This window comes from Nerophis ophidion, linkage group LG01 (genome assembly GCF_033978795.1).
Source record: "Nerophis ophidion isolate RoL-2023_Sa linkage group LG01, RoL_Noph_v1.0, whole genome shotgun sequence".
In the NCBI taxonomy this organism is placed as follows: domain Eukaryota; kingdom Metazoa; phylum Chordata; class Actinopteri; order Syngnathiformes; family Syngnathidae; genus Nerophis; species Nerophis ophidion.
The window spans coordinates 72,763,341-72,788,840 of NC_084611.1; the positions used below are offsets into that span (position 1 = coordinate 72,763,341).

Genomic DNA, 25,500 nt, shown 5'->3' on the forward strand with positions numbered 1-25,500 from the left:
AATATTGTTTCCATGACAACACAATTGTGCAGGTTAGGATAAATGATTCTATTTTTCATTTTATCTTTCAAAACAATCTAGTGAAAAAGCCAATAATACCGGGCGATACAGCCTAAAATCTATATCACGATATACACCCTATTTTTCGGACTATAACTCAGTTTTTTTCATAGTTTGGCCGGGGATGCGACATATACTCCGGAGAAACTTATGTGTGAAAGTATTAACACATTACCATAAAATATAAAATAATATTTTTTATCTCATTCGCAGAAGAGAAGAAGAAAATGTCAGCAATCATCACACACACGTCAACCAATAAGAATTCGGCGGGGGAGGGTCATGGCAGAAGTGCATTGTGGGTCATGGAATGCTAACTGCTATATGCTACTGCCGTAGCTATTAAACTGGATCATTTCATCGTTGGCGGTAACTTATAAAAACTGAGAAGGGCTGAACAAAAATTGGACCAAAAAGGAGATCATGTACTGCAGATTACAAGCTGGACGTAGTGAAATATGCAGCAGAAAACGACAAGAGGAAGCGGTGCATACCTTTGGAGTTGGCAGAGTTGTTTAGAAGCGACATCGAGGAAGATTTCATCAGATTTATCGATTAGGAGTGACAGACTGTTTGGTAAACGTATAGCATGTTCTATATGTTATAGTTATTTGAATGACTCTTACCATAATATGTTACGTTAACATACCAGGCACCTTCTCAGTTGGTTATTTATGCGTCATATGACGTACACTTATTCAGCCTGTTGTTCACTATTCTTTATTTATTTTAAATTGCCTTTCAAATGTCTATTCTTGGTGTTAGGTTTTATCAAATAAATTTCCCCCAAAAATGCGACGTATATATGTTTTTTTCCGTCTTTATTATGCATTTTCGGCCGGTGCGACGTATACTCCGGAGCGATTTATAATCCGAAAAATACAGTACTGACACTATGCTTGGTATCGTTACTGTCGATATTTTGATCCACACTTCTGTTTACATTTCAGAGCTCTAGCTTAGCATGGTTTATTGTGTCCTACGGTGTGTAGTGTAGCAGATTTAGCAATTCCTTGTCCTCCAGTGATAATGCTATCTGTAAGAAAGTATATTTGCTGCCATGAAAAAGTGGCTTTGCATTGTGGAGGAATGCAACGTAGCAAAAATGCTGCTTGCTTTGAGGACGCAGTCGTTAGCTTTCCACAGTCAACTTTGCAGGACAGAGCTAGAATGTGCCATCAGCATATGGTATCACGATAGTACTAAAAGCTCTATTGTCGGCCAAATTCATATAATTTATATTATATAATTTTAGTGATATCTATAAACATTTGGTGCATCAAGTCAATGCAGCATGTATCAAGCAATGGTGGCTTGGGATTCATTTCCTTATTTTTTTTAATTCAGTAACTTTTTGTAAAAGATTAAGATGTAATATATTTACACACAAATAATTATATCCTTGTCTTTTGGTCTAGTTATGATTTATCTGCAAATAATTGGTACCTTTTGTATGAGCTTGAATGGTTTTGTTTAATCCTGAGCAGTTTTATTAATGTGTTATTTGTCATGTATGAATGTGTGTGCATTACTTTTTTCCTTAATGTTGTACACGTACGAAAGCCTTTTGACGTTTTTGACCCCAGGAAGACAAATGGGGATCCTACTAAACAATCAGCAGCAGTGGCGCTGCTAGTTTTAGTACAATACTTAAACAACACACATTCAATATTAAAACATATAGTGCAACCAAGAGGACGTGAGGAAAGAGCTGACACTTACATGTGCAGAGACTTCTGGGCTTTGGCGGCCTCGTCCTTGGAGCTGTAGCGCACCACGGCGTTCCCTTGGGTCAGGTTGAGGTGGAATGTGATCAAGGGGCCGTGCTGCATGCACAGAGTCCGCAGAGTGGAGCCGTCGATCTGCAAAAAACAAAGCGGAGCGTTACAACGAGGTTTTCTACAAGCCACCGGTTTCTTTAGTTTTTCTTGACGTTGGTATAACAATCCTTTATTTAGTTAATTAGGGCTGTTAAACTAACACATGTGACAAAAATATTGCATCAATCATGTATGAATGCAGATTAAACACATCCTCCTGAATGAAAAGTAGTGCAGAAGTAGGTTATATTTTAAACAAAAATCATTACATTTCATACGATAGGTCATAAGACCAAGGAGCTGGTCATTGACTTTGGGACGTCGAGTCCACGGTCACAACCTATTGTGATCGAGGGAGTTGAGGTACAGACCGTGGACTCATTCAAGTACCTCGGGGTTTGGGTGGACAATAAGCTGGACTGGACTGTTAACACGGACCACCAGTACAAGAAAGGACAGAGCAGGCTGTACTTCCTCAGGAGACTGCACTCCTTCAACATTTGTAGAAAACTCCTGTGGATGTACTACCAGTCTGTAGTTGCCAGTGTTCTGTTCTACATGGTAGTGTGCTGGGGGGGCAGTACATCTAAGAAGGACAGCTCCAGACTTGAGAAACTGATCAGGCGGGCCGGTTCTACAATCGGAATGAAACTGGACTCACTGGTGACGGTGGCAGAGAAGAGGACTGTGGACAAACTAGTGAGCATCCTGGATGATGCCAGTCACCCTCTGCATACAGTTATCTGTAGCCAGAGGAGCCTGTTCAGTGCTAGACTGCTTCATCCCAAGTGCAGGACTAATAGACTCAAGAACTCCTTTGTCCCACACGCTATTAGACTGTACAACTCCTCTCTGGGATGGGGGACGGGGGGTATTAGGATGACAGGGGATGCAAAACAATAACAGTGCAATACGTTTTTTCATAACATGGTCACTACTGCCTAGTTTGTCTTGTTATATTCTTATTTTACTGTTATATTGTTATTCCCATTGTTTTTATTCTTTTTGTAATATTTCTCTATTTTGTTTCCTTTTAAACCCCCATTATTTACTTTTTACTTTTTTCTTTAAATTGATCTCAACTCTGTACACTGCTGCTGGAATTTTAATTTTCCTGAAGGAACTCTCCTGAAGGAATCAATAAAGTGCTATCTATCCATCTATCTATCTATAAAAAATATAAATAATCGATACTCAACGATATAAAACACTTATATCGTGATACAGTTTTCAGTTATATTGCCCAGCCCTATTTGAAAATAAACCCAGAGGAGACTTGAGATAAAACTGTGGAACAAATAAATTACATGCATTAAAGTAAAACATTTTAAAATGTTCCTGTATGACATTCTGACAAGAGAATGACATTTGGGTTGTTGCTGGAGCCTATCCCAGCTGCATTTGGGCAGAAGGCGGTGTATACCCTGGACAAGTTGCCACCTCATCACAGGGCCAACACAGATAGACAGACAACATTCACACTCACATTCACACACTAGGGCCAATTTAGTGTTGCCAATCAACCTATCCCCAGGTGCATGTCTTTGGAGGTGGGAGGAAGCCGGAGTACCCGGAGGGAGCGCACGCAGTCGTGAGGAGAACATGCAAACTCCACACAGTAAGATCCCGAGCCCAGGATTGAACCCAGGGCCTTTGTATTGTGACGCACACAGGCATATCTCGGGCAGCTATGTGTGCGCATAGCTGGGTACTGTGCCAAATGCCAGCTGCTACGGGAGCCGGGAAAGCAGGGTCGTTGTTAGTGACAGTTGTGTCTACAAGGCACGCCAGGGACGATGTTACTGTTGTGTTGCTGCTTCAAGTTCTCGTTCTGCAAGCCTAAACTGTTGTCTTTTTCACGAGTCAAAACCCACGTGCCCGCCTGTGGGTATTGATGGACGGCTGTCGAAAAATACACCAGACACATTTCCTCAAGACCAGAGTTAAAAAAAAAAAAAAAGTGATTTGCAAAACACATTGACCTCTGGTTGTGCACATTTTGGCCCAACCACATAACACCTCTGTATCTTTGAAAACAGCGATAACACTTGGGCAGGAAACAAGATGAATATTTTGTTATACGACACATGTGAACGTGGCAGATGGTGTCAAATAACCTAAAGTGTGCATCGAATGTTGTTCCCCTGTGTGATTGAGTCTGACACAAAAGCTACTAAGAAGCAAACACATGCTGGACAGAAAAAGACGTTTTCTTACTTGAGGTGTGAGATTCCTGAGCACCAGCCAGCTGCTGGTCCTGTTGGAGCTGTCTGTACTCCAGGTAGTTCCCTCTGCTAGAAACACAGCAATAAATGTTCTGCTCGGCAAAGAAACAAACTAATGTCACATCTTGTAAGCACAAGTCTGGCTAAATGTTGCTATTCAATGTCAATGTGATGACATTAAAAGGTTTTACTAAGTGAGGTGAAAACTAACACAGTCAAGAGAACGCTGTCGAAGAGACATTCAAGCTCAGGACGGCAGTTTAACAGGTTGTTTGTCCAGAGAGAAACTAAAAGCAAGCAGATAATATCTCTGTAAGGAACACATTTGATTGACGCTACTTCCAAAAATGTAAGATGGTTTCATGATCGTGCACAACAGCGTTACAGTCGCCCCTTGTTTATCACAGGTCTTTGGTTCCAGGCCTAACCGTGGTAAACACATTTCCGCAATGTAGGATTTTTATTACTAAATCAAAATTTTCTATAATTCGAGCATTAAAATAACGGTTTACGAACTTCTAAATGTTATTTTTTTAAATCAAATAATTAGAGCCCTCTCAACATGAAAACAACCCTGCAGGGGTCTTCAACAGGGGGGTCTGTGACCACTAGGGGGTTCGCAGGGTATGGAGGGGGGTCGTGAAATTTTTGGTTTGTTCGACTTTTTTTTTTTAATGGATAATTGTTAATATTCCAACCACAATTATTCCACAAATGTAAATCTCAGTAATAACATATTAACATTGATGTAACATTCTGTAGTGTAGTTTAGATATGGCCACCCTACTCAATGCACCTTGCAGGTCTAAAAAACAAAACCCATGAATAATTATATTAATATATTCATCTTAGCATTTAAGATAGCTAGCGATTAGTGCACTAGTGGTCACCTAGCAATTAGCGGCATTAGTTGCCTGCTAGCGATTAGCAGCGTCATCCTGTAGTGTTAGAGTATTTTAAGTATTGCGCAACAATAAGGTAGCGTTAGGACCAGTAGGATGCTCCAAGAAGCGTCATTGCTCTGGCCGTCTAAAACACGACCAATATGTGAAAATACCTTGTCACATCCTGGTTAATTCCTCCAAGTTAAAATTAGATTTAATGTGTTGAAATTAAAGGCGCAAGTTTTCAGAAAATACTTGCTCAACTATACAGTTGCTTCTACAATCATTTGCTGTGTTGTTAGCATTATATGAGCCGTGTTGTTAGCATTACGTGTTCCGCGTTGTCATTCCTCGGTCTTATTGATGTCGAAGATTAAGTGCATCTTGACAGGTTCATTTTCACTTCACATTGCCCGGACAGCTGCTGATAGCTGATGGCTGTAGCGAAGGGATCGCAATTAAAAAAAAAAAAAGGAGTGCAGTTAGTGTGTAAAATTTAAACAGTCACATGTAAAAGTGGGGGATCAAGTGGGGGTTCATGCATGAGGAGCGTGATTCCACACCTGCTTCGATCAGTGAAGTGCCTTTGTTTGGACATGAATCCCCCCCCAAAAATGTATATTTAAGAGAGAGGAATTTGTTACCATGGTAGTAAGGTCATATTGCACCTGTGCAACAAAAAACCAAGAACTTATATTTTTGCCTACCAGAGGAGTAGGAGCCACTCCAGCCTTGTGAGAGCCCCAGTGAGTTCCCCCCCCAGGTGGAAGTTGGCGGCTTGGTGTTGGTGAGGCCTGGCGGAGGGCGAGATGGGGCTGTGGAGCCACGTGGGCCTTGAGGGACTTTCCACAGCTCGTGGGTCAGAGAGCCTTGGTTCTGGGAGATGGGTCCCGAGGACCAGGTGGATTTCACATCCGACAGTTTACCTTGAACAGCAAAAGACACTTTACACACAGAGCAACTAACAATAACGCCTCTTAACTCTTGTTGAATTCCTATGAAAACAGACAGAAACAAAGAATGCTAACTGAAAGCGAGGTGGGGCATTTCTTTGTGGTTTCAACGTGTAGAGGAAGTGGCATGAGACTGAAACTAAGAAAGCCGACATACTTTTTAGCGCAGTTCGTGTGTCCGTACCTCCATTTCTGTCACGCAGCAGGTATCTGTTGACATCATGGATGTTGGTGTTGATCGTGGGACCGCTGGGGACGCTGCCGGGCGTCATGTTAGGGTCGTTCTCCGGGTCAATGTTCTGGAGGCCCTTCCATGGCACACCTGGGCAAAATTCTGAAAGAAGCAAAATTAAAGTGCTGAGTAATGATGTAATCAAGGTAAGGCTGAACAATTAATACGATATAAATCACGATTTTGGCTGCCACCATTACGCAAGGGTGATCGCCGACTATAACAACAAGCTCAGGCTCTGCTGCATATCAAAAGCCCCATGAGGCAGCGCCAGCCCACGCCTAAGGCCATCGTTTATGCACACAGAGCTCCTTGACCACGTTGACCCTGCTCGTGGTTTTACTTCCGTGGAGCCCTCGGCTTGAGGTGAAAACCGCACCACGTGGCCTGAGGCCTGCACAACAAGCTACCCTTCTTGTCTCCTTGTAATTGCACTAGCAGGACTAACCGCTAGCCATCGTGTGCTAAACAAAGTCTGGGCAAACTTTTCCAATGCATGCCAACATTTTTGCGGGTGTTCTGACGAGACGTACAATTAATTTAACTCGTGCACCCCTTTCATGTTCACTCGTGCATGAATCCAGGTAATGCGGAAATGTAACTGCCCATTGAAGGACTCTTTAACAAGAGTGCAACGCAAGTATAATTATATATATTTTTTGCCATATATGTACATGTTTCACACTAGGGCTGCAATGATTAATGATATAATTGTGTATATTGATTAGAAAAAAGCTTTGATTTAAATTTTGTTGCATCGATTAATCGTTAGATAGGTGTAACAAATACAAACGGATAAAAAAATGGAATGGGGAGGAGGGGTGATTGGTTTGGGCGAGGGGCAGGAAACTTGTGTTGTTATTGTATTCTGATATTAAAAAAATAAATGGTTAACTAGAGATAAAAGCCTAATTTTATATATATGAAAAAAGATTAAATATTGAAGACAACGCAAAGATGTGTCACTCAATATATGCATAACCTTTATTTAGGCTATTTCATTAGAAATTACATGAAGTCACATTCAACACTATGGTTCACCTGACATACAAACCCCGTTTCCATATGAGTTGGGAAATTGTGTTAGATATAAATATAAACAGAATACAATGATTTGCAAATCATTTTCATCCCATATTAAGTTGAATATGATACAAAGACAACATATTTGATGTTCAAACTGATAAACCTTTTTTTTTTCCGAATAATCATTAACTTTAGAATTTGATGCCAGCAACACATGACAAAGAAGTTGGGAAATGTGGGAATAAATACTGATAAAGTTGAGGAATGTTCATCAAACACTTATATGGAAGATCCCACAGGTGTGCAGGCTAATTGGGAACAGTTGGGTGCCATGAATGGGTATAAAAACAGCTTTCATGAAATGCTAAGTAATTCACAAACAAGGCTGGGGTGAGGGTCACCACTTTGTAAGCAAATTGTCGAACAGTTTTAGAACAACATTTCTCAACGAGCTATTGCAAGGAATTTAGGGATTTTACCATCAACGGTCCGTAAACTCATCAAAAAGTTCAGAGAATCTGGAGAAATCACTGCACGTAAGCGATGACATTACGGACTTTTGATCCCTCAGGCGGAATTGCACCAAAAACCGACATCAGTGTGTAAAGGATATCACCACATGGGCTCAGGAACACCTCATAAAACCACTGTCAGTAACTACAGTTGGTCGCTACATCTGTAAATGCAAGTTAAAACTCTACTATGTAAAGCCAAACCCATTCATTAACAACACCAAGGAACGCCGCCGGCTTGGCTGGGCCCGAGCTCACCTAAGATGGACTGATGCAAAGTGGAAAGGTTTTCTGTGGTCTGACGAGTCCACATTTCAAATTATATTTGGAAACAAAGGACGTGGTGTCCTCCAGAACAAGAGGAAAATAACCATTCGGATTGTTATAGGCGCAAAGTTCAAAAGCCAGCATCTGTGATTGTATGGGGGTGTATTAGTGCCCAAGGCATGGGTAACTTACACATCTGTGAAGGCACCATTAATGCTGAAAGGTCCATACAGGTTTTGTAGCAACATATGTTGTCATCCAAGCAACGTTATCATGGACGGTCCTACTTATTTCAGCAAGACAATGCCAAGCCACGTGTTAACAGTGTGGTTTCGTAGTAAAAGAGTGTGGGTACTTTCCTGGCCCGCCTGCAGTCCAGACCTGTGTCCCATTGAAAATGTGAAGCCTAAAATATGACAGCTCGCCGCATCCTTGTTTGTGAAATACTTAGCATTTCATAGAAGCTGCTTTTATACCCAGTCATGGCACCCACCTGTTTCCAATTAGCCTGCACACCTGAGGGATGTTCCAAATAAGTGTTTGATGAGCATTCCTCAACTTTATCAGTATTTATTGCCACCTTTCCCAACTTCTTTGTCACGTGTTGCTGGCATCAAATTCTAAAGTTAATGATTATTTAAAAAAAAAAAAAATGTTTATCAGTTTGAACATAAAATATGTTGTCTTTGTAGCATATTCAATTGAATATGGGTTGAAAATGATTTGCAAATCATTGTATTCTGTTTATATTTAAAACTAACACAATTTCCCAACTCATATGGAAACAGGGTTTGTAATAAATAATCCTGATTAAAAATCATGATTTTGGCCATAATTGTGCAGTCCTAAATTAAAAATCATTACTTGCTATTCATTTGTACTAACCTGGGGGCCAGTTAATGTTGGTCCCGTTGGTGATCTTTTCATTAGGGTTTTTTCCCTGGCCCCAGCTGTCAGGGGGCACCAAAGGGCTGGCAGGCGACTCTGAATTGGACATCAGACTGTATGGACTGTAGGAGTCCTCCAACTGGGGAGGTTTCCCAGGGGGCCCTAGAGTTGAGGCAGCAGATATGGCACCTAATGTATGGGGAAAAAACACACATATTTAGTTTGTTCTTTACTGGATGCAAAAAGTTGTTGCTGAATGCTTTACTCACCGTGTTTGTTGAGGTTGTTCTCCAAGTTTGAGGTGTTGCCACTGAGGTTGTCCATGGCATTGGAGTGTGTCCACTGGGACAAGCGGGATTGGGGCTGTGGGGGTTCTTTTAGTGACAGACCTCCGACCTCGATGCAGTTTACATTCATGTTTGGATTGAGTCCAGCTTCACAAAGCACATAAAAATGAGAATGTTTAACAGCTAAAAAAAAAAGCACATACAAGATGCAGTATGCAGAATGTGGCAGATCCTAGTTAGGAGGGCTATACTATGTTGCACAAGAAGAAATTGAGTATTTTGTAAAATAGCCGTGCTAAATTATCTCCAAAGTGCACCATCAGCTTGTAAAAAGGAAGTTTTTCTCACATAGGAGTTTAAAGAGAAGAGTGTTGGTTTATGTTTAGTATTAGAGTACAATGTTTCCAGTACATTGATGTTGAGAAACACTGAAGTCAAGGTTTTCATTCAAGTTCGTAAAACATACGTTTTTACTGTGTATCCTCGCCACTTGGCAGTTCAATTTCTGCGGTATCGGTGCATCGAAATTAATAATGAATACACTGAGATTTCTTGTTAAAATTACGTAGGTTTTAGTATGTATGAGGTGTTTTTTAAGAGCATAAATAGTGTTTTAAGTGTGTGAGAAAGCTGTGTGGAGGGCTTATAAGACTTTAAATGCATATCATTATCATAGAAAGCATAAAATAAATAGTCCCTACTTTGTCTGGAATATAATCCCCATGATAATTTAGGGACCACTGTATTTGTAAAATAAAAATAAAAACAATGCTATCCTTAGGAAAATGTATTTCTACAAATAAAACTTCTAATAAATACAGGTTTGAGTAAATGAATACACAGTTTCTGGAAATACATTGTCTGAACAAGACTGTGTTTTGAATAGGCTGTTGCTGAGCAACAAATCTTTTAGTAATTAAGGGTATCCTGATACAACTTTTCCACTTCCGATATTAGGGCCTTGACTGTTTGCCGATACGATAGCAGCAGGAACCATAGATAATACATTTATTATTTTGTAGTGTGTAATATTAAAAAAGGTTTGATAAAGTGAAATTAGTCACACAGAACAATGGGAGGAATAAAAACACCAACCCTATGAGAGCTTTATGCTTTTGAAGTGGAGGGTTTTTGTTTTGGATACAATAAATGATTAAATTAGGAGCATGATACAGGAAGTTGAATGATGCAGACATATTTGTTACTGAATACTTTGTGTCTGTAAGTAACATGTGATAATTTGATATTTGTTTACACTGACACGTGTTTTAGATTGCAACATTGTTCAATAAAGGAGACTTATTATGAACTAGCTCTTAGCCTACTATGTTTACATTTGGTAAAGGATATGACTAAAATACAAGGAAAGATCAAATTTGTGTTCTAATTGGGGGACATTTAGATGTTAACTGTCCAGCTTTGCAAAAGTAAACACACCCCAGGACTACTGGTATCGTAGTTCATATTGGAGATTTTAGATGCAAGCCGATGTCATCCGATACTTGATCCGTTGATATAGGACAAATATCTAATATCAATATCGGATTGAGACACCCCAAGTAAATGATCTCCTTTTATTGTTTGTTTTTAGCTGCAGTAAAAAGCATCAAGCAAAAGCTATTATTGCAACCCTTCCGCTTGCTGTTACCATGGTCCCCAAGGAAGACAGGTCACATTATCAATGAAGTGTTGAACATGTGTTGTTACTTTTTAGGACTTACAAAGAGAGTAGGTGCTGTAGGCATTGGGTGAGGACAGCGACTCTTTGGTGTGCAGTGTTTCGGCCAGGCCCGAGGTCTGATGTGGGCCTGTGAAAGGATCCAGGTTTGATTTGCCGGATGCGGAGCCTCCAGTGGGGCCGTGCAGACCGGCGGAAGAGGAAGAAAAGGAGGTGGAATGGGAGGGAAGCTGCTGCTGCTTCATCAGCAGCGCCTGGTAGAGCTGGCGCTGGTGCTGCTGGATCTGCTGCTGCATGTTGGTGATTGTGCGTGCGACCTAGAAGAGGAGGGGTGGCAAAGCAGAAATACAGTGAATGAGGAAATTGCATCCAAAAACCACTGCTCAGATAAATGTGTGGTCATGCGGTTTTGCTTCAGTTAGTCACATTTATCATAGGATGGTGTGAGTGAGGTGTGATGTTGCGGTTCTTGACTCACTTGCTGCTCTTGTTGTCGAATGGGGCCGGAAACGTTGCGTTGAGCCTGCATCATCTGCTGCTGGATTTGTAAACGCTGGTATGCCTGAACAAAAGGGAAGCAAAGCATTACAGCCACATAAAACACACTAAAGGAACACTTGTTCAAAAGGGAGCAACTCACCATTTGCAGTTGCTGAAGTTGATACAACAGGGTCATTTGTTGAGGGTTTATTGGTGAGGTTAAAAGTGCAGGGTTCAGACCAATGTTTTTTGCTGCAAATTGCAAGAGCTGTGCTTGGACCTGCCAAGGTAAGGAGCAAAAATAAATGTTTTAACTGATAGCAAGTAAAACCAAAAAACATTGACTCACAACAAGAAAAAATATTCACAATGTTTGTTTGCAGCAATAGTTTTGATTGACACTGAAATGTTTGGGGGATGGGAGGAGTATGTTTCCTTGCACTTTATTAGTCTGATTTTTCAAATAATTTTGTTTCTTCAATTTACACATTGACTTGGAAAGGGACATCTTTATTATCTGCCAGAATGGGGGGCCAATGAGGTCTGTTAAGAAGCAGATCGCCATCTACAGTACAGAGTTGGAACGACAAGCTGGATTATAATGTGTTCATTAGCAAGGCCGTAACAGGTAACGCCAAATCTATTTGTTGCGGCCCTCCACAAACAAATTTGAAAGTAGTGGATAAACTGCACTGTCAGATTAATAATTGAAGAATATGCTTACAATTGTGCATGCAGTTTGTCCCCAGTGGACTCATTTAGAATAAAACTGAGCTTTGCCTCAATAAAAGCAGAATCTCTGATATAGCTCTTGTTCAGGAGCTCACAGTTGTGCCTAATAAAGTGTCTGGTATGAAGGTGTATTCATGTACCTGAGGGGAGAGAAACGGAGGCACTTGAGCACGTAAACTAGGCTGGGAGGAGCTGAGAGGTGGCACTGGTAGCTGAGGAGGCTGCTGCATGGCCCGACTTTGTGCTGCCCCACTGCTGCCAAACATTCCACTGGGTATCTAGAAGACCAATCAAAGATTCCACACCTTTAAAACATTTGTTTTTATTTTTTTAATCGTAAGGATATTTTTGATTTGGTGTATTTAAAACTTTTGGACATCCAAGGTAACCTTGATTTTTGACAGACAAAATCTTGATAGATTCACTCATGAGTCCAAATGGACAAAATGAAATAACGTCCCCGTAGACATTACATATTCATGAAAAGGGGACAATCAGAGGGAAGGAATGGGCAACCCAGAAACATGATGCCTCAGGCCATGTCTGTCATTGACGCAGGGTGGCAAAAATACAATACAGCGTCCAGCAGTGAATATGCTCAGTCAGTTAGTAGCAATCTGTTTTTATTTATAAGGCCCAATAAATAAGTTGTTATAAGGCAGCTGCCACCCCGATTCCAAACACAAAATGGCACTTTTGCTTGGGCTTCAAAGACAAAGAGTTAATGTGTGCTAGAGCTAGATCTGGCAGTTATACTTGATATAATCTGGTTTCAATAGGCACTTCAAGCGATGTCCTTGATACAGAAGCGAGCAATGGGGAATTCTGGGCAGGGCTGGCCTTTGGTTTTGTGTGGCCCACAAGATTTTGTTTGTGGACCCATTTTGGTTTTAAATATCGTTTAGTATGTCTATAAATAAGGGTAAACCACTTTATTGTTGGACTCCTTAAGGGCCCTATCACACCCAAAACCTAACATCACCGCTCCACGTAGACACGTTTAGACTTTGTTTTTTTTAAACAAATGGGTGCCGAGACATTTAATATTACAGTAAGTACTCAGAATGAAAGTTTTAAACTCAAAGGAGACATTATTCACTTAAATATGATAATTCGATCAAGTTTCCCTCTTCTTCATAATGTAAGGTAGGGATGATTGATTCATAATCAGTGGATAATAATAACCATCGCAACACATATTTATTATATTGATTATTATATTATTATTGTGCTTCTACTGGGGTTAAGTCTCGCACGTCATTAAAAAATTAGTGATGCCTCCGTTTTAAACTGTAATCAATGTTTTATTAAACCAACCACAATTACCTGTTTAGCAGCTAAGAGTGGCAAAAGTGCAATTTAAAGATAACTTTGTCCTATGCTAACAACAATAGATTTGTCATATTGTTGATGTTAACCTTTACTCCTAGCTTCACCCTAGTTCCAAAATGTTGGTGATCAATGTGAATGTACAAATGTGAGCTTTGAAGACGTTATGATGTCTGTGTTGAGTGAACAGTGAAGTGTTCCATGCTGGGTAAGAAGTAATAAACCATTTTGCATTTTTGCAATGGGTGTAGGTACTGTTACATACAGTGGGGCAAAAAAGTATTTAGTCAGCCACCGATTGTGCAAGTTCTCCCACTTAAAATGATGACAGAGGTCTGTTATTTTCATCATAGGTACACTTAAACTGTGAGAGACACAATGTGAAAAAAAATTATTCTTCCTCCAAACACAACGAATTGAGTTTATACCAAAAAGTTCTATTTTGGTTTCATCTGACCACATGACATTCTCCCAATCCTCTGCTGTAACATCCATGTATCCATTTTAGTATAAACTCAAATCGTCGTGTTTGGAGGAAGAAGAATACTGAGTTGCATCCCAAGAACACCATACCTACTGTGAAGCATGGGGGTTGAAACATCATGCTTTGGGGCTGATTTTCTGCTAAGGAGACAGGACGATTGATCCGTGTTAAGGAAAGAATGAATGGGGCCATGTATCGTGAGATTTTGAGCCAAAACCTCCTTCCATCAGCGAGAGATTTAAATGGTTGACCAAATACTTATTTTCCACCAGAATTTACAAATAAATTATTTAAAATTCCTACAATGTGAATTCCTGGATTTTTTTTCTAAACCGTTTCTCGAAGTTGAAGTGTACCTATGACGAAAATTACAGACCTCTGTCATCATTTTAAGTGGGAGAACTTACACAATCGGTGGCTGACTAAATACTTTTTTGCCCCACTGTATCCTAAATTTATTAAAACGACCATATTAGTAACTTTGACAGCGGAATTGATTTCATCTGAACATTTATGAGGTAGTTTGTTTTTATAAATAACCGATTTAAATGAAAGAAAAAATAGCTTCATATCCTTACAAAAGCCCAGGCACTTGGTGGTTGTGGCTCTAAAAAAACGCAGAGAGTGTTTATATGCCACAGACCAGCCCTGATGTTGAGGACAGAATGCAAAATCCATCCATCCATTTTTAACCGCTTTTCCCTTTCTGGATCGCGGGGAATGCAAAATAGTAGGCAAAATAAATTGAGTTTGTTAGTTACAGTAATATTGAGAATACCTGTCTATTGGTCAAGTTTTGCATCCCCAGCCCAGAGTGGCCCGGTCCCAGACCCTGCCCAGTAAGGCTATTGCTGGCCAAGGGGAGCTTCAGGCTGGGGGAAGGCAGAAACGGTGATGGGGGGGCATCATCGGACAGAACACCATCCTGCAGAAGTAAAATTTAATGGTACGAGGGGGGGAAAAAAAACAGAAACCGTAACAAACATAAATACATTAATACAATACTATCTAACTTATGGTGAGGTGTTTAATACCTTGTCAAGAAAGGCGTTGCGGTCAGAGTGATCTTTAGTGAGCACAGATGGTCGACACACCAGAGGCTTGTTCAGGCTGTTGCTGTAATCACACATGCCTACACTACGCTTGTCCAGGTCAGTTTTCTTCTCTAGCAGAGCACCTGAGGAGGAGAGTTTTTAAATGTTATAATAAAACAATATATATGTCCTACTAGGTCAACCCACTCAAACTAAACTCACTCATGGCCTGGTCAAGATTCATGTTGTTGCTCTTCAAAGCCTCCTCAGCAGGGTCTCTCTGTAACACAAACATTATTAATCAGTCAGTCGAAACGTAAAGGAACCTTAGCGTTTTACATGAACTGCATATCAGTCTGCTAATCTGAATAATAAATCAGGCTCGTACTGGAAAGCCCATGTCAGTGAGCTGCTTGATAAGACGGTTCATGATCCATGTCTCATCCGGCTTGTTACCCATCTTCACCTGAGGCGACGAATCAAATCATTTTAATAATTTCAAAATCAATGTGGTGAATTCACATGAATAATATCTGTGTGTAGAATTAGAGGGACATGCACCTTGCTCGGGCCCTTCTTGGGTCCATTGCCCCAAGAATTGCAAGAAGAACTGCTCTCTTGCATGGTGGGGCCGTTCCACATGTCCCCGTCCTCAGTGTCCCACTGGTTTGTAGTGATGCCCATTTCCTCGCCTCCGCTTCCCCAGCTGTCTTGCATAGGTTTTGGACCTATAAGGAGGAAATTCCATTGGGTCAAAATCGGTGAAACAATGAGAGAATATAAATAGGGAAAAACTCAAGAGAGAAAAAACAAAACAGTATACATAGTACATGTAGTTCTAAATACAACCACTTGATGGCACTGTCTTCCCTTGCACACACAGCAACGTCCTCTATGCTTCACAAATTCACAAATACATTCAACACCTGTATACAAGGTGTTGAACTGATTACAATTTTAAGATAAAGATAATTTAAAAAAGTATCTTAAGCAACAGGGATTTTTTTCTGACTAGTCCCTTTAAAAATTATGCACTGCAAATAGTGTATAATGGTGATGTACATCATCTACCATAAATGCAAACAGAAGTAGACGTTTACCAGACTTGCAAGAGGGTCCGTTGGCCCTGCCATAAGGCCCGGAGGGCTCATGTCCACCATCTCCTCCCCATCCTCCAGCTCCCCTTGGAGGTTTACCCCAGGCGGAGGTGCCATTGTCCACAGCTGATGTCGGAGCGGCAGGCTCTCCCCAAGCAGGCTCTGACTTGGGTTGTACGTTGGGAAGCTCTCCCCAGCCTGAAAACCCAAGGGGGTGTATTATGTGTTGGGTGCATTCAAAAACTGGACTCATACTGAACTGCACCATCAAATGCAATCAAAGTCAAAAAGGACTTGCTATTTTGGAAAAGTGTTATTGACACAGCGAGTGAATTTGCTTATTGTGTAGCTCACTTGAAGGATGTTTTTTTTTCAGTCTTAATCACCATCAATGGATACAATGCGGCTGATTATTAAGATGGTTTCACTCATTAAAATGCAGCGGGATAAGAATTGAGTAGTCAAACCTTAGACAAGTATGCATGCTAGTTTTTGTCTTGAAATATATTTCTACACTGAATTTAGCTAATTGGAAATATTTCATGGCACATATATGATTATAATTATGCTTCAATACCCACTTAATGAAAAAATTACTTCAAGAAATAATGCTTGGAATACCTAATAATCCTTAATGCTAATGGTTTTAATGGTAATGCCATCACATCATGTGACAATGAGTGGAAAAGATCTCGAAAGTGCTGCTGTTTCTATCAAGATCATAAAAGAAAGCAGAAATGCAAAGTCAGATATAGCCACACTGCAGTTAGCTGTCTTACCTGGGTTAGCAATAGGAGGTCTACTGTGGGGGCCTGCACCCTGGTGCGGGGCACAATTGTTGGGTGAGCCATAGTTGTTTCCGTGGTGTTGCAAATGGCTTGGTGCGTTGCCATGGTGAGAATGGTGGTGCATCAGATGACCATGGTGATTGTTGTTTCCAGGGCTGACAGAATGATTGTTGTTGGTATTGTTGGGTGGGATCATACCACCATTCTTAATGGAGGGCGGGCCATTGTTGCCTTGGTTACCATTAGGATTATTGCGATCCCACATGTTGACAGTCTTGTTGTATGCGTTAGGATCACCCCAGGTAGATGTTCCATCATCAATCTCCATCTTTCTGCGGACGGAGGGTGGTGAGGGCTCTTCCCAACCAGTGGACTCCAAGCACTGGTCCTGTTTGTTGACATTGCTCCAGTTGGAGGTGTTCTGTTTCACAGACCCAGGACCTCCCCAAGAACCAATGCTACCTCCTCCTCCACTACCAGTGCTGCTACTGCTGCTGCTTTCATTGGGCTTAGACGAGCCCCAGGTACCCTGCACTGGGCCATTGGCACGTGAGGTCTCTCCCCAAGTGCTGTTGCTCACAGAGGAAGTTAGCTTAATACCTCCTCGGTTTCCTCCTCTAGCATTTTCTTTCCAACCACTATTACCTCCATTTCCTCCTTCACCTTCCCACATGCTGTTGGGGGACCCATTGTTCTTGATTTCTGGTTCACCCCAATCCCTCGAGCTGTTGGAGCCCCCATTACTAGTGCCCCAACCGTGGGAGCTACTACGTGGGCACTCCCCCCAATTATTGGACTGACTTTTAGTCACGTCACTGTCCCAAGTAGGGGACTTGTCCTGAGAGCCCCAAGTTGTCATGCCCACATTTTTAGGTCCATTGGTTGGCATTGAGTCTCCCCAGCCACTGGTGGTGCCATTAGCTGCTTCGTTCAGTGACTGTGGGTGATCACCCCATCCAGATCCAGTCTTGACCTGCTGAGGTGGAAGGCCTCCCCAACCTAAAGATCCATCGCTGTCACGTTTTCCTTCGGATTCATGCCTTTGATTAGCAGCAGTATTGGGGTTGACGGTACTGCTATCTGCGGAAGAAGGACCACTGCTAGAGCTGGAACCTTCAAATGTGTCTGAGCTGCCGCTGCTGCTTTTCCCATCATCAGAATTTGCCTCCTCCATCTCCCATACTGTGTGCTGTCGAATGGGAGTCTGCCCCCAGCCCATGTTACTTAGTACTCTTGGGTCCAAGTCCTGTCGTGGTAACAGAGGGGTACAATCCATGCTCGACGACCTCTCTCTGTTGTGAGATAGGCCATTTCTGCTGTCCCCACTCCCCTCGCTTTCTGGGGCAGTTCCAGGTTGCTTACCCCATGAGCCAAGCTGTTGCTCTTGACCCGAACCCGAACTGCCGGCATCAAGAGAGTCCCAGGCCTTCGATCCATCTCCACCTCCGGAGGATTTTCCCCAGTCTCCCCAGCCACCGCTTCCATTACTCCCCCCACCACTACCTTGGCGGCCCCAGGAAGAGAGATCTGCAGAGGGTGCTCCCTCCCAGGCGGAGTCCTTTGGGGAGTCAACTGCCTTGGTTTCTGGACTACCCCAAACAGAGCTGCCTGTTGTGTCTCCATTAAGTTGAGATGATTCAGTAGGTGACTGGCCTCCCCAGCCAGTTAAGCCATGGATAGGGCTCATAGGCTCCTGAGCTTGTTGCTTGTTGTGGTTTGGTCCATCCGTGTTCCGGTTAGTTTCCATATTGAAAGACAAGCTTGTGTTGGTTGAGGACCGCTGTTGTTCATTTTCATTAGCACCAACCATGCTAACCCAACCTCCACCACAAGCATTTGCACCTCCAACACCCCCTTTCCCAAGATTTCCATTCCCATTGCCTGCTGGGTGAGATGAGGTGGACACCCCATTAGGGCCAATAACACCACCCCCCTCATGACCAAGAACTGGCCAGGCTGATGGGTTGGCATTGGGATTTAGATTTAAATTAAAACCGGGTGAGCCCCAGTGATTAGGCGTTCCTACTCGCCCTCCATTAATTCCATCTTGTTTGGTATCTGAACCCCAACCTTTGTTACTAGATAACGTGTTGGCTGACCCAGGTCCTGTCATCATGTTATTGTTAGATTTAAGAGTTGGGTAGTTGGCCGGTTGGCCTGTGGCACCTGTGGCCATACTCAGAAAAGTACTACTGGTGGGAGTGACAGCGCTCACGTCTGTGCTGAAACTAACTGAGCGCAAGGGGCATTCTGGTGCTGTAGGACGGCTGGGGTCACTGCTGTGGCTAATGGAGGGCCAAGCTTTAGTGTCACTTCTCTCAATCTCTTTGTTGGCACGGGAAACGCTGTCAGCTTGCAAGGATGCTCCCAAAAAGCAATTGCCACTCGGCAGGGATATGTCTAAAGAGAAATGAGACAAAAGGACAACAAATGCTGTATTACAGCAGTTTGAGTAAAGGAATTTGACAAAAAATGACACCACAAAGAAGAAAATTAAGGAAATGATGAGGCCGGGAAGGTCCTATGAAGTCCTTCTAACCTACGTTTTAATAACTACCTAGGCACGAAACTTGGCAGGAAACAGCTTTCCTCTTTTTATTAGAATTGTTCTCTTCTTTCCATACGCTTGTAGTCTCTGTACATGTCTTTGTCTTTTGTGTGTGGAATCCTATTTCTTATCCCTTATTTTTTCCCCCACCTAACACCCAGCACAGTAGGGACACATCCGTCTCCATTGGCTTTGTTAACCCCAGAAAGCTCAAGTGGAACGCTGCTCATTTATCGGAATGAAACCAAGATGGCTTCTCATCCATCATACCCAACGCTCCTCCTCCACAAACACAATATGAAATTAAAAAAGGCAAATATGTCCCTATGTTTCACCCTGTGATTGCAGAACAGGTATATTATACGGTTTATCCAATTCCTATAGGTTTATCTATACCTATATATTGTTTAAAACATCAGTAGCACACTGCCAAAAACTCCACCCCCACCCCAACAATTCTTTAATTTATACTGCACAAAATAAATCTCATTAGGTCCAAAGGCATCAGAGGGGGGACTAGTTGCCCACATCTGAGGTCCTCTCCAAGGTTTCTCATAGTCAGCATTGTCGCTGGCGTCCCACTGAATGTGAATTCTCCCTGCCCACTGGGTGTGAGTTTTCCTTGCCCTTTTGTGGGTTCTTCCGAGGATGTTGTAGTCGTAATGATTTGTGCAGTCCTTTGAGACATTTGTGATTTGGGGCTATATAAATAAACATTGATTGATTGATTGATAATAGATCGAATCGGTGCTACAACAAGGAAATTAATCAATTGGAGGCAGCAAATCAATGATCTTGTTAATTCAAGAAGCAGAGAGAAGAAAAAGCTATTGATCCGGCATGCAAACATCTAGAATACAACCCAGCCAGTCTCATGGGTCTTCAAAACAATAGGAAATCCTATCATTAATCTAACCAGCACACTGGCCAAGCAAGTACATGACGGTGGGAGTGTACTATAAATGAATAAATAATAAGTGTGTATTATCAAATGGGAAAATATTGTTTGGCTTTTAAAGTTATATAGTATATATTAAAGAGGTGACAATGAAAAGTAAACTATTATCACTATCCTATAACAATACTGTGAGTATCATTTTCTCAGCATGCTAAAGTTAAACATCATAATACAAAATCAGGGGTAAAAACAAGCAAGTCAGTTGATGTAAAATATATGTGCTTGGGCTGAGTAGGTACACACAAGTGCTTTAAGTTGCTTTTGTTCTATCTATCAATCGATCTTGTTCTTAGGCAGCTTAATCGCATAAGGTCATGCACATTCCAAAAATGCTAATGCTAGCACACTTGCTACAAAGGAGAAACAAATATTCCAGCAACAACCAATCTGTCAGTACAGATGTAAAAGTGTGAATGAGTAAATTGGAGGGGTGTAACGGTACGTGTATTTGTATTGAACCGTTTCGGTACGGGGGTTTCGGTTCGGTACGGGGTGTACTGAACGAGTTTCTAAGCTAAAGTCTTAACAAGCTGCTTTGCTTCTTCTGCCTCTGTCTCAGCACCCAGCATTCTCCCACCCACACAACCTTCTGATTGGTTACATATATAGCGGTAAGCCAATCATCAGTGCGTATTCAGAGTGGTAACAGCCAATCAGCAGTGTGTATTCAGAGCGCATGTAGTAAATGCTTCAGCGCCGAGCAGATAGGTGTTTAGCAGGTGAGCATAAGGCAGCGTACTCTCCCCAAATGATAATAAACACCTCCGAGTCAACTACTAATAACATCACTATGAGCTTGTTGACCTTTTAGAAACTTAAACTACAGCTCAGCTCGCTCGCAGTTCTGGCTTGAGGTGAAGGCTAATTAGCTTTCAGCGTAACAATAGCTCAATTTGCAGTGTGTGTGTTTTACGGACAGAAAAGCTTTGAATGGCAGGGTCTCTGCTATCACATGTTGATAAAAATATAACATTGACCGTATTTTCCGCACTATAAGTCTCACCTAAAAACCTCAATTTTTTTAAAAGCTGACAGTGCGCCTTATAATTCAGGGCGCCTTATATATGGACCAATATTGAGCCAGAACTGGTCTCGCAACTACGGTAAGCAGCCGCCAACTTCATTTTCCCCCGTAGAAGAAGATGTGCGCTTCTTCTTCTACGGTAAGCAGCCGCCGACTTCCTTTTCCCTCGTAGAAGAAGCAGCGGGAGGCGTGTCGTTTCTGTGTTTATGTAAAGACCCCAAAACGGCTCCTATTAAGAGACACGCTTACGACGCAGAGTTTAAACTCAAGGCGATCAGTCTCACAGTAGAACACGGGAATAGAGCAGCAGCGAGAGAATTTAACATTAACAGCAGCGACAATGACTCGTTTAATGACGACTTCGACGTCGGATGCCGTATTCGCCCAACTGTTTGATTCGAACAATGAAGAAGAATTTGAAGGATTCGTGGATAAGGAATAACTTAATAAAGTGATTTTTACATGTTTATTTTGTGTGTTGTGTTGTGTGACATTATCGTTTGAGCAACGTTGAGTTATTGATATAATATTGCTTTGCACTATTTCTAGTGTTACTATATTGTGATTGCACTAACGTTTGATTTACCGTAATGATATTAGACAGTTTTTTATGTGTTTATTGAATCAGGGAAAATAATAAAACAGCTGTTTATTAATTTTGGGATTGAACGGAGTTGTCAGAACGCTGGTTTGTAATCTATTAATAAAGCTTGACTGATCTATCTGACTGTTTTGTAGACATTTCCTTTAGCGCAGCTCCATCTAAAGGATGCATAACGTAACCCCAGCCTTTAATGTAGCATCTATTCTATGCGCCTTATAATGTGGTTAGCCTTATATATTAACAAAGTTTTAAAATAGGCCATTCATTGAAGGTGCGCCTTATGATCTGGTGCGCCTTATAGAGCGGACAATACGGCGGTACATAATAAAAATCAATTACAGGCTTCCCAAATGCTGTGATAAATTAAGCATGATGAGTTGACCTGAAACTGTTTAATGTTACACTTTTTATATGTAGAAGAAACGTTTTGTTATTTTATTTAATCTGAGCAACAAATTGAGGCAGTTTAATGTTGATTAACGTGGGCAGAATTATTATAGTGTTCCAATTTGGTAAATAAATAACCCAAAAAAATTATATTTTGTTGTTTTCTCACTGTACCGAAAATGAACCGAACAGTGACCTCTAAACCGAGGTACGCACCGAACCAAAATTTTTGTGTACCGTTACACCTAGTAAATTGAGTTTGAAAGGTAAAGACAAAAGTGAGGCCAACATGTCCAGTTGTGCAGTAAACGCAAGAGTTTCCAGAAAACATTGAAATTGAATAAAAGGGGGGTTGAGATGGATGGAAGGGTGTTTTTGCAAGAAGACCTATAGGTAAAGGTTGGCACTTGCAAAAAACTAAAGGAAATGAGACACAAAAGTAATTTTTCGCCAGTTTGCATAGGTTAGATCAGTCAAGAGGTTGTGTGTCGAAATAAAGTGAATGTTTAGTAGTCTTCAGTAACATAATAGGTCCGATCCATAACTCTTTGAAGATAACTTAGAGCCCACTAGGGGCAAAGGAAGCATACATTGTTTTTTTCTGGAAACCGGGAGAATGGGCACACGGGGGTTTAAAACTCATGTCTGTTTACCTCTACTGGGCAAAGAAAAAAACAGAGCGATGGTGACTTCTCTGGTTTCACTGAAGGAGGCTGGATTAATGAAGCCACCGGGGGATTCACTTGTGTGCCTCTGAGAGTGTGCGTATTACAGCAAAAGGGGCAACATAAACCACCCAAGCTTACTCTGGGCCCAGCACTTCTGTATTTATTTGATGAATTGAAATATACAAGTAAAATATTTATACGGTGCTTACATTATTTAATAGAAGTGTAGTTTTCATAAACTGGTGCCTCTAGCACTGTACAATTTATAAATACAAACTATTCAGCTGCACTGAACATTTCACAAACACAATATATGAACAAAAACTATATGTTTGCCAGCCTAAACAATAGTTCAAGTGTCCTTAAACACGACTTATGGCTGGCTACATGCACCGTCTGGGCCACAACAAAACAGCTGTTGGGCTCAAGTTCCCACAGTCTTAAAAGGCCCCCGCTTTACCACCTGCTACAGGGCAGCCAATCTGGTCTGGACAACCTAATGGTCCCCAGTCAGCTGGAAAGACTGACATGTCTCTCCATGTGGAAGCAACAAAGGGTGGGAGCAGGGTCTGTTATAAGGGTTGCATGAGAGAAGTTGGATACCCTTCACCCTATATGGGGTTTCCCTTTCAGACCTTTAAGTCACATGTTTTTTGCCTTCACATTCTGAACAAACCAACTATGACCTGGTGATTGTCACTGTGTTCATTGGAGAAAATACAAAATCACCACAATACCTTTGGTATAAACTAGCATGTGGGAGTGTCAGCTAATCTGCAAGGCAGACACAGAACTGAGGTGACACAACTAGGTCACTCTAGTTTTCCTACAGCTGCACACCCAACACATCTACGTGCATGCGTTTGTGTGGACACAATTCTTGGGCTGTTTAAGTAAGGCGGATATATAAAACTTTATTTTATATTTTTAATCCCGTTCCGACAAGCTATCAGCTAAACGCGTGTCTGCATACACAATATGTAGCCACTGCCCTACATAAATAATTAATCACCTCTATTACGACAAATAAACGGCATATCCCAATATCTTAGATATCATTATCAAGTATTAGGACAAGGCTAAACATGTTGCACACAGACAGCAAATTGTAGAAAGCATTCTAAGGTAGCTAGAAACAAAAGAATAAATAAGTGCATAGTAAAGTTTAAGAAGTGTATAAGGAACTGTGTTGCAGCAGAAACTAAGCAGTTCATAACAGGAAATAGACAAGTAGATAAATAAGAGAGACAGGAAAATATAACAACTGTTCGTATGTGGTGTCGATACCTATATGATCAATACTACAGTGATGAGATTGATATCTTTATTTTCTCTAAATCATTTTTTCTGTTCTTGTTAATTTTACAAACTCAGTCGGTCCCTCGAGGACTGAGGGCAAAAATTATTTTAAAACAATAGATAGTAGTTTCTGATTTTATTTAATTATTGTGTACTATTGACTTAATTTTGATCAAACAGTTGTCTGGAATTAAAGAGAATAGGAAACAAGTTACAATATTGTCAAAATGTCAACAACACTCTATAAATAAATTTGCGGACTGTCCTAATACTTAATAGTCAAGCAGAGATTAGTTAAATATCAGGGTCGTTTGCTGCATAGCTGATGACTATAGTTTATTAAATAGCTGTCTACTTGTAAAGCACAGCTGCAACGGATCTGCTCACTGCATACCAGGTGTTGTATTTGTAATGTAAGTTAGCAATTGGTATAGTGATAGGTTGCCCAAAGAAGAAAACAGATGCTTGAATGACTTCCTGTATTTGTACACCTATTTAAGCCGCCAGTATGTTTGATGACATGGACGGTTCTTACAGCTATCCATTATCAACATACTTGTATAATTCTAAGGTTGCTTTAAGCATTGAACGTCCAAAAATAGAAATATTATATCTTGGCATTTTTTGAAACGTTTCACATACAAACGATATCTTTGTCAAAATATTGCTGTTCACACTAATCTGAAAAAAGCATTGACATAATGGAACATGAATGCTAAGCACTGGCACACACCCATCACTTTTACCATGTTTAAATAAATACGAATTCTAGCGCAGGGCTTAAAAAGATGCACAAACCTGGCTGCTGTTTGCCTGCAGGGACCTCTGTGGAGTTTGGGGTAGTGATGCTGGTGCTTGTCGAAGGTGAAGAATAAGGTAATGAAGGTGACAAAGACGACGAGGAGGACTGTGTGAGAGCACTGAAGGCTCCTGCTGGTAATGGCTGGCCTCTCTTCAGTAGCTGCTTGTTCTCCTGTTGACGGAAGCGTGGGGGCACCTCTCTTGGCGGGTAGCGAGCACCGTGAGATGACAACTGGCACTGCAGCTGAGAGGAAGTCGTACTCTGTGGCTGGCTACTGGAGGAGTTGCGCTGGTCATTGCCAGAATAAAATGAAGAGGAGAGGGGTAGCTTAGGACTGGCAGGGGGGTGGTGGTTGGATGTGCCGGGACTGGGGTAAGTGGGAGCAGGCTCTGGCACTGGATGGAAACACCCACACACACACACAGACAGACAAC

General features: G+C 41.5%; 1 protein-coding gene across 4 annotated transcripts in view; it reads right to left on the bottom strand.

The window, feature by feature from the left end:
- tnrc6c2 (trinucleotide repeat containing adaptor 6C2) overlaps positions 1-25,500 on the bottom strand; it is a 63,640-nt gene that overhangs the window by 6,928 nt on the left and 31,212 nt on the right. Inside the window, exons 4-21 of one of the 4 annotated variants that reach the window (XM_061910717.1) lie at positions 25,063-25,461; positions 16,768-19,176; positions 16,088-16,186; positions 15,453-15,619; positions 15,280-15,357; positions 15,114-15,171; positions 14,892-15,034; positions 14,636-14,782; positions 12,185-12,322; positions 11,473-11,592; positions 11,311-11,394; positions 10,876-11,149; positions 9,137-9,301; positions 8,865-9,056; positions 6,127-6,276; positions 5,697-5,915; positions 4,098-4,174; positions 1,783-1,922 (exon numbers count right to left, since the gene is read on the bottom strand). In XM_061910717.1, coding sequence (XP_061766701.1) covers positions 1,783-1,922; positions 4,098-4,174; positions 5,697-5,915; positions 6,127-6,276; positions 8,865-9,056; positions 9,137-9,301; positions 10,876-11,149; positions 11,311-11,394; positions 11,473-11,592; positions 12,185-12,322; positions 14,636-14,782; positions 14,892-15,034; positions 15,114-15,171; positions 15,280-15,357; positions 15,453-15,619; positions 16,088-16,186; positions 16,768-19,176; positions 25,063-25,461 — 5,059 coding nt within the window. Of the gene's footprint in view, positions 1-1,782; positions 1,923-4,097; positions 4,175-5,696; positions 5,916-6,126; positions 6,277-8,864; positions 9,057-9,136; positions 9,302-10,875; positions 11,150-11,310; positions 11,395-11,472; positions 11,593-12,184; positions 12,323-14,635; positions 14,783-14,891; positions 15,035-15,113; positions 15,172-15,279; positions 15,358-15,452; positions 15,620-15,991; positions 16,187-16,767; positions 19,177-25,062; positions 25,462-25,500 lie in introns of all 4 variants that reach the window. The other 3 variants (XM_061910708.1, XM_061910698.1, XM_061910727.1) reach the window with 3 other exon arrangements.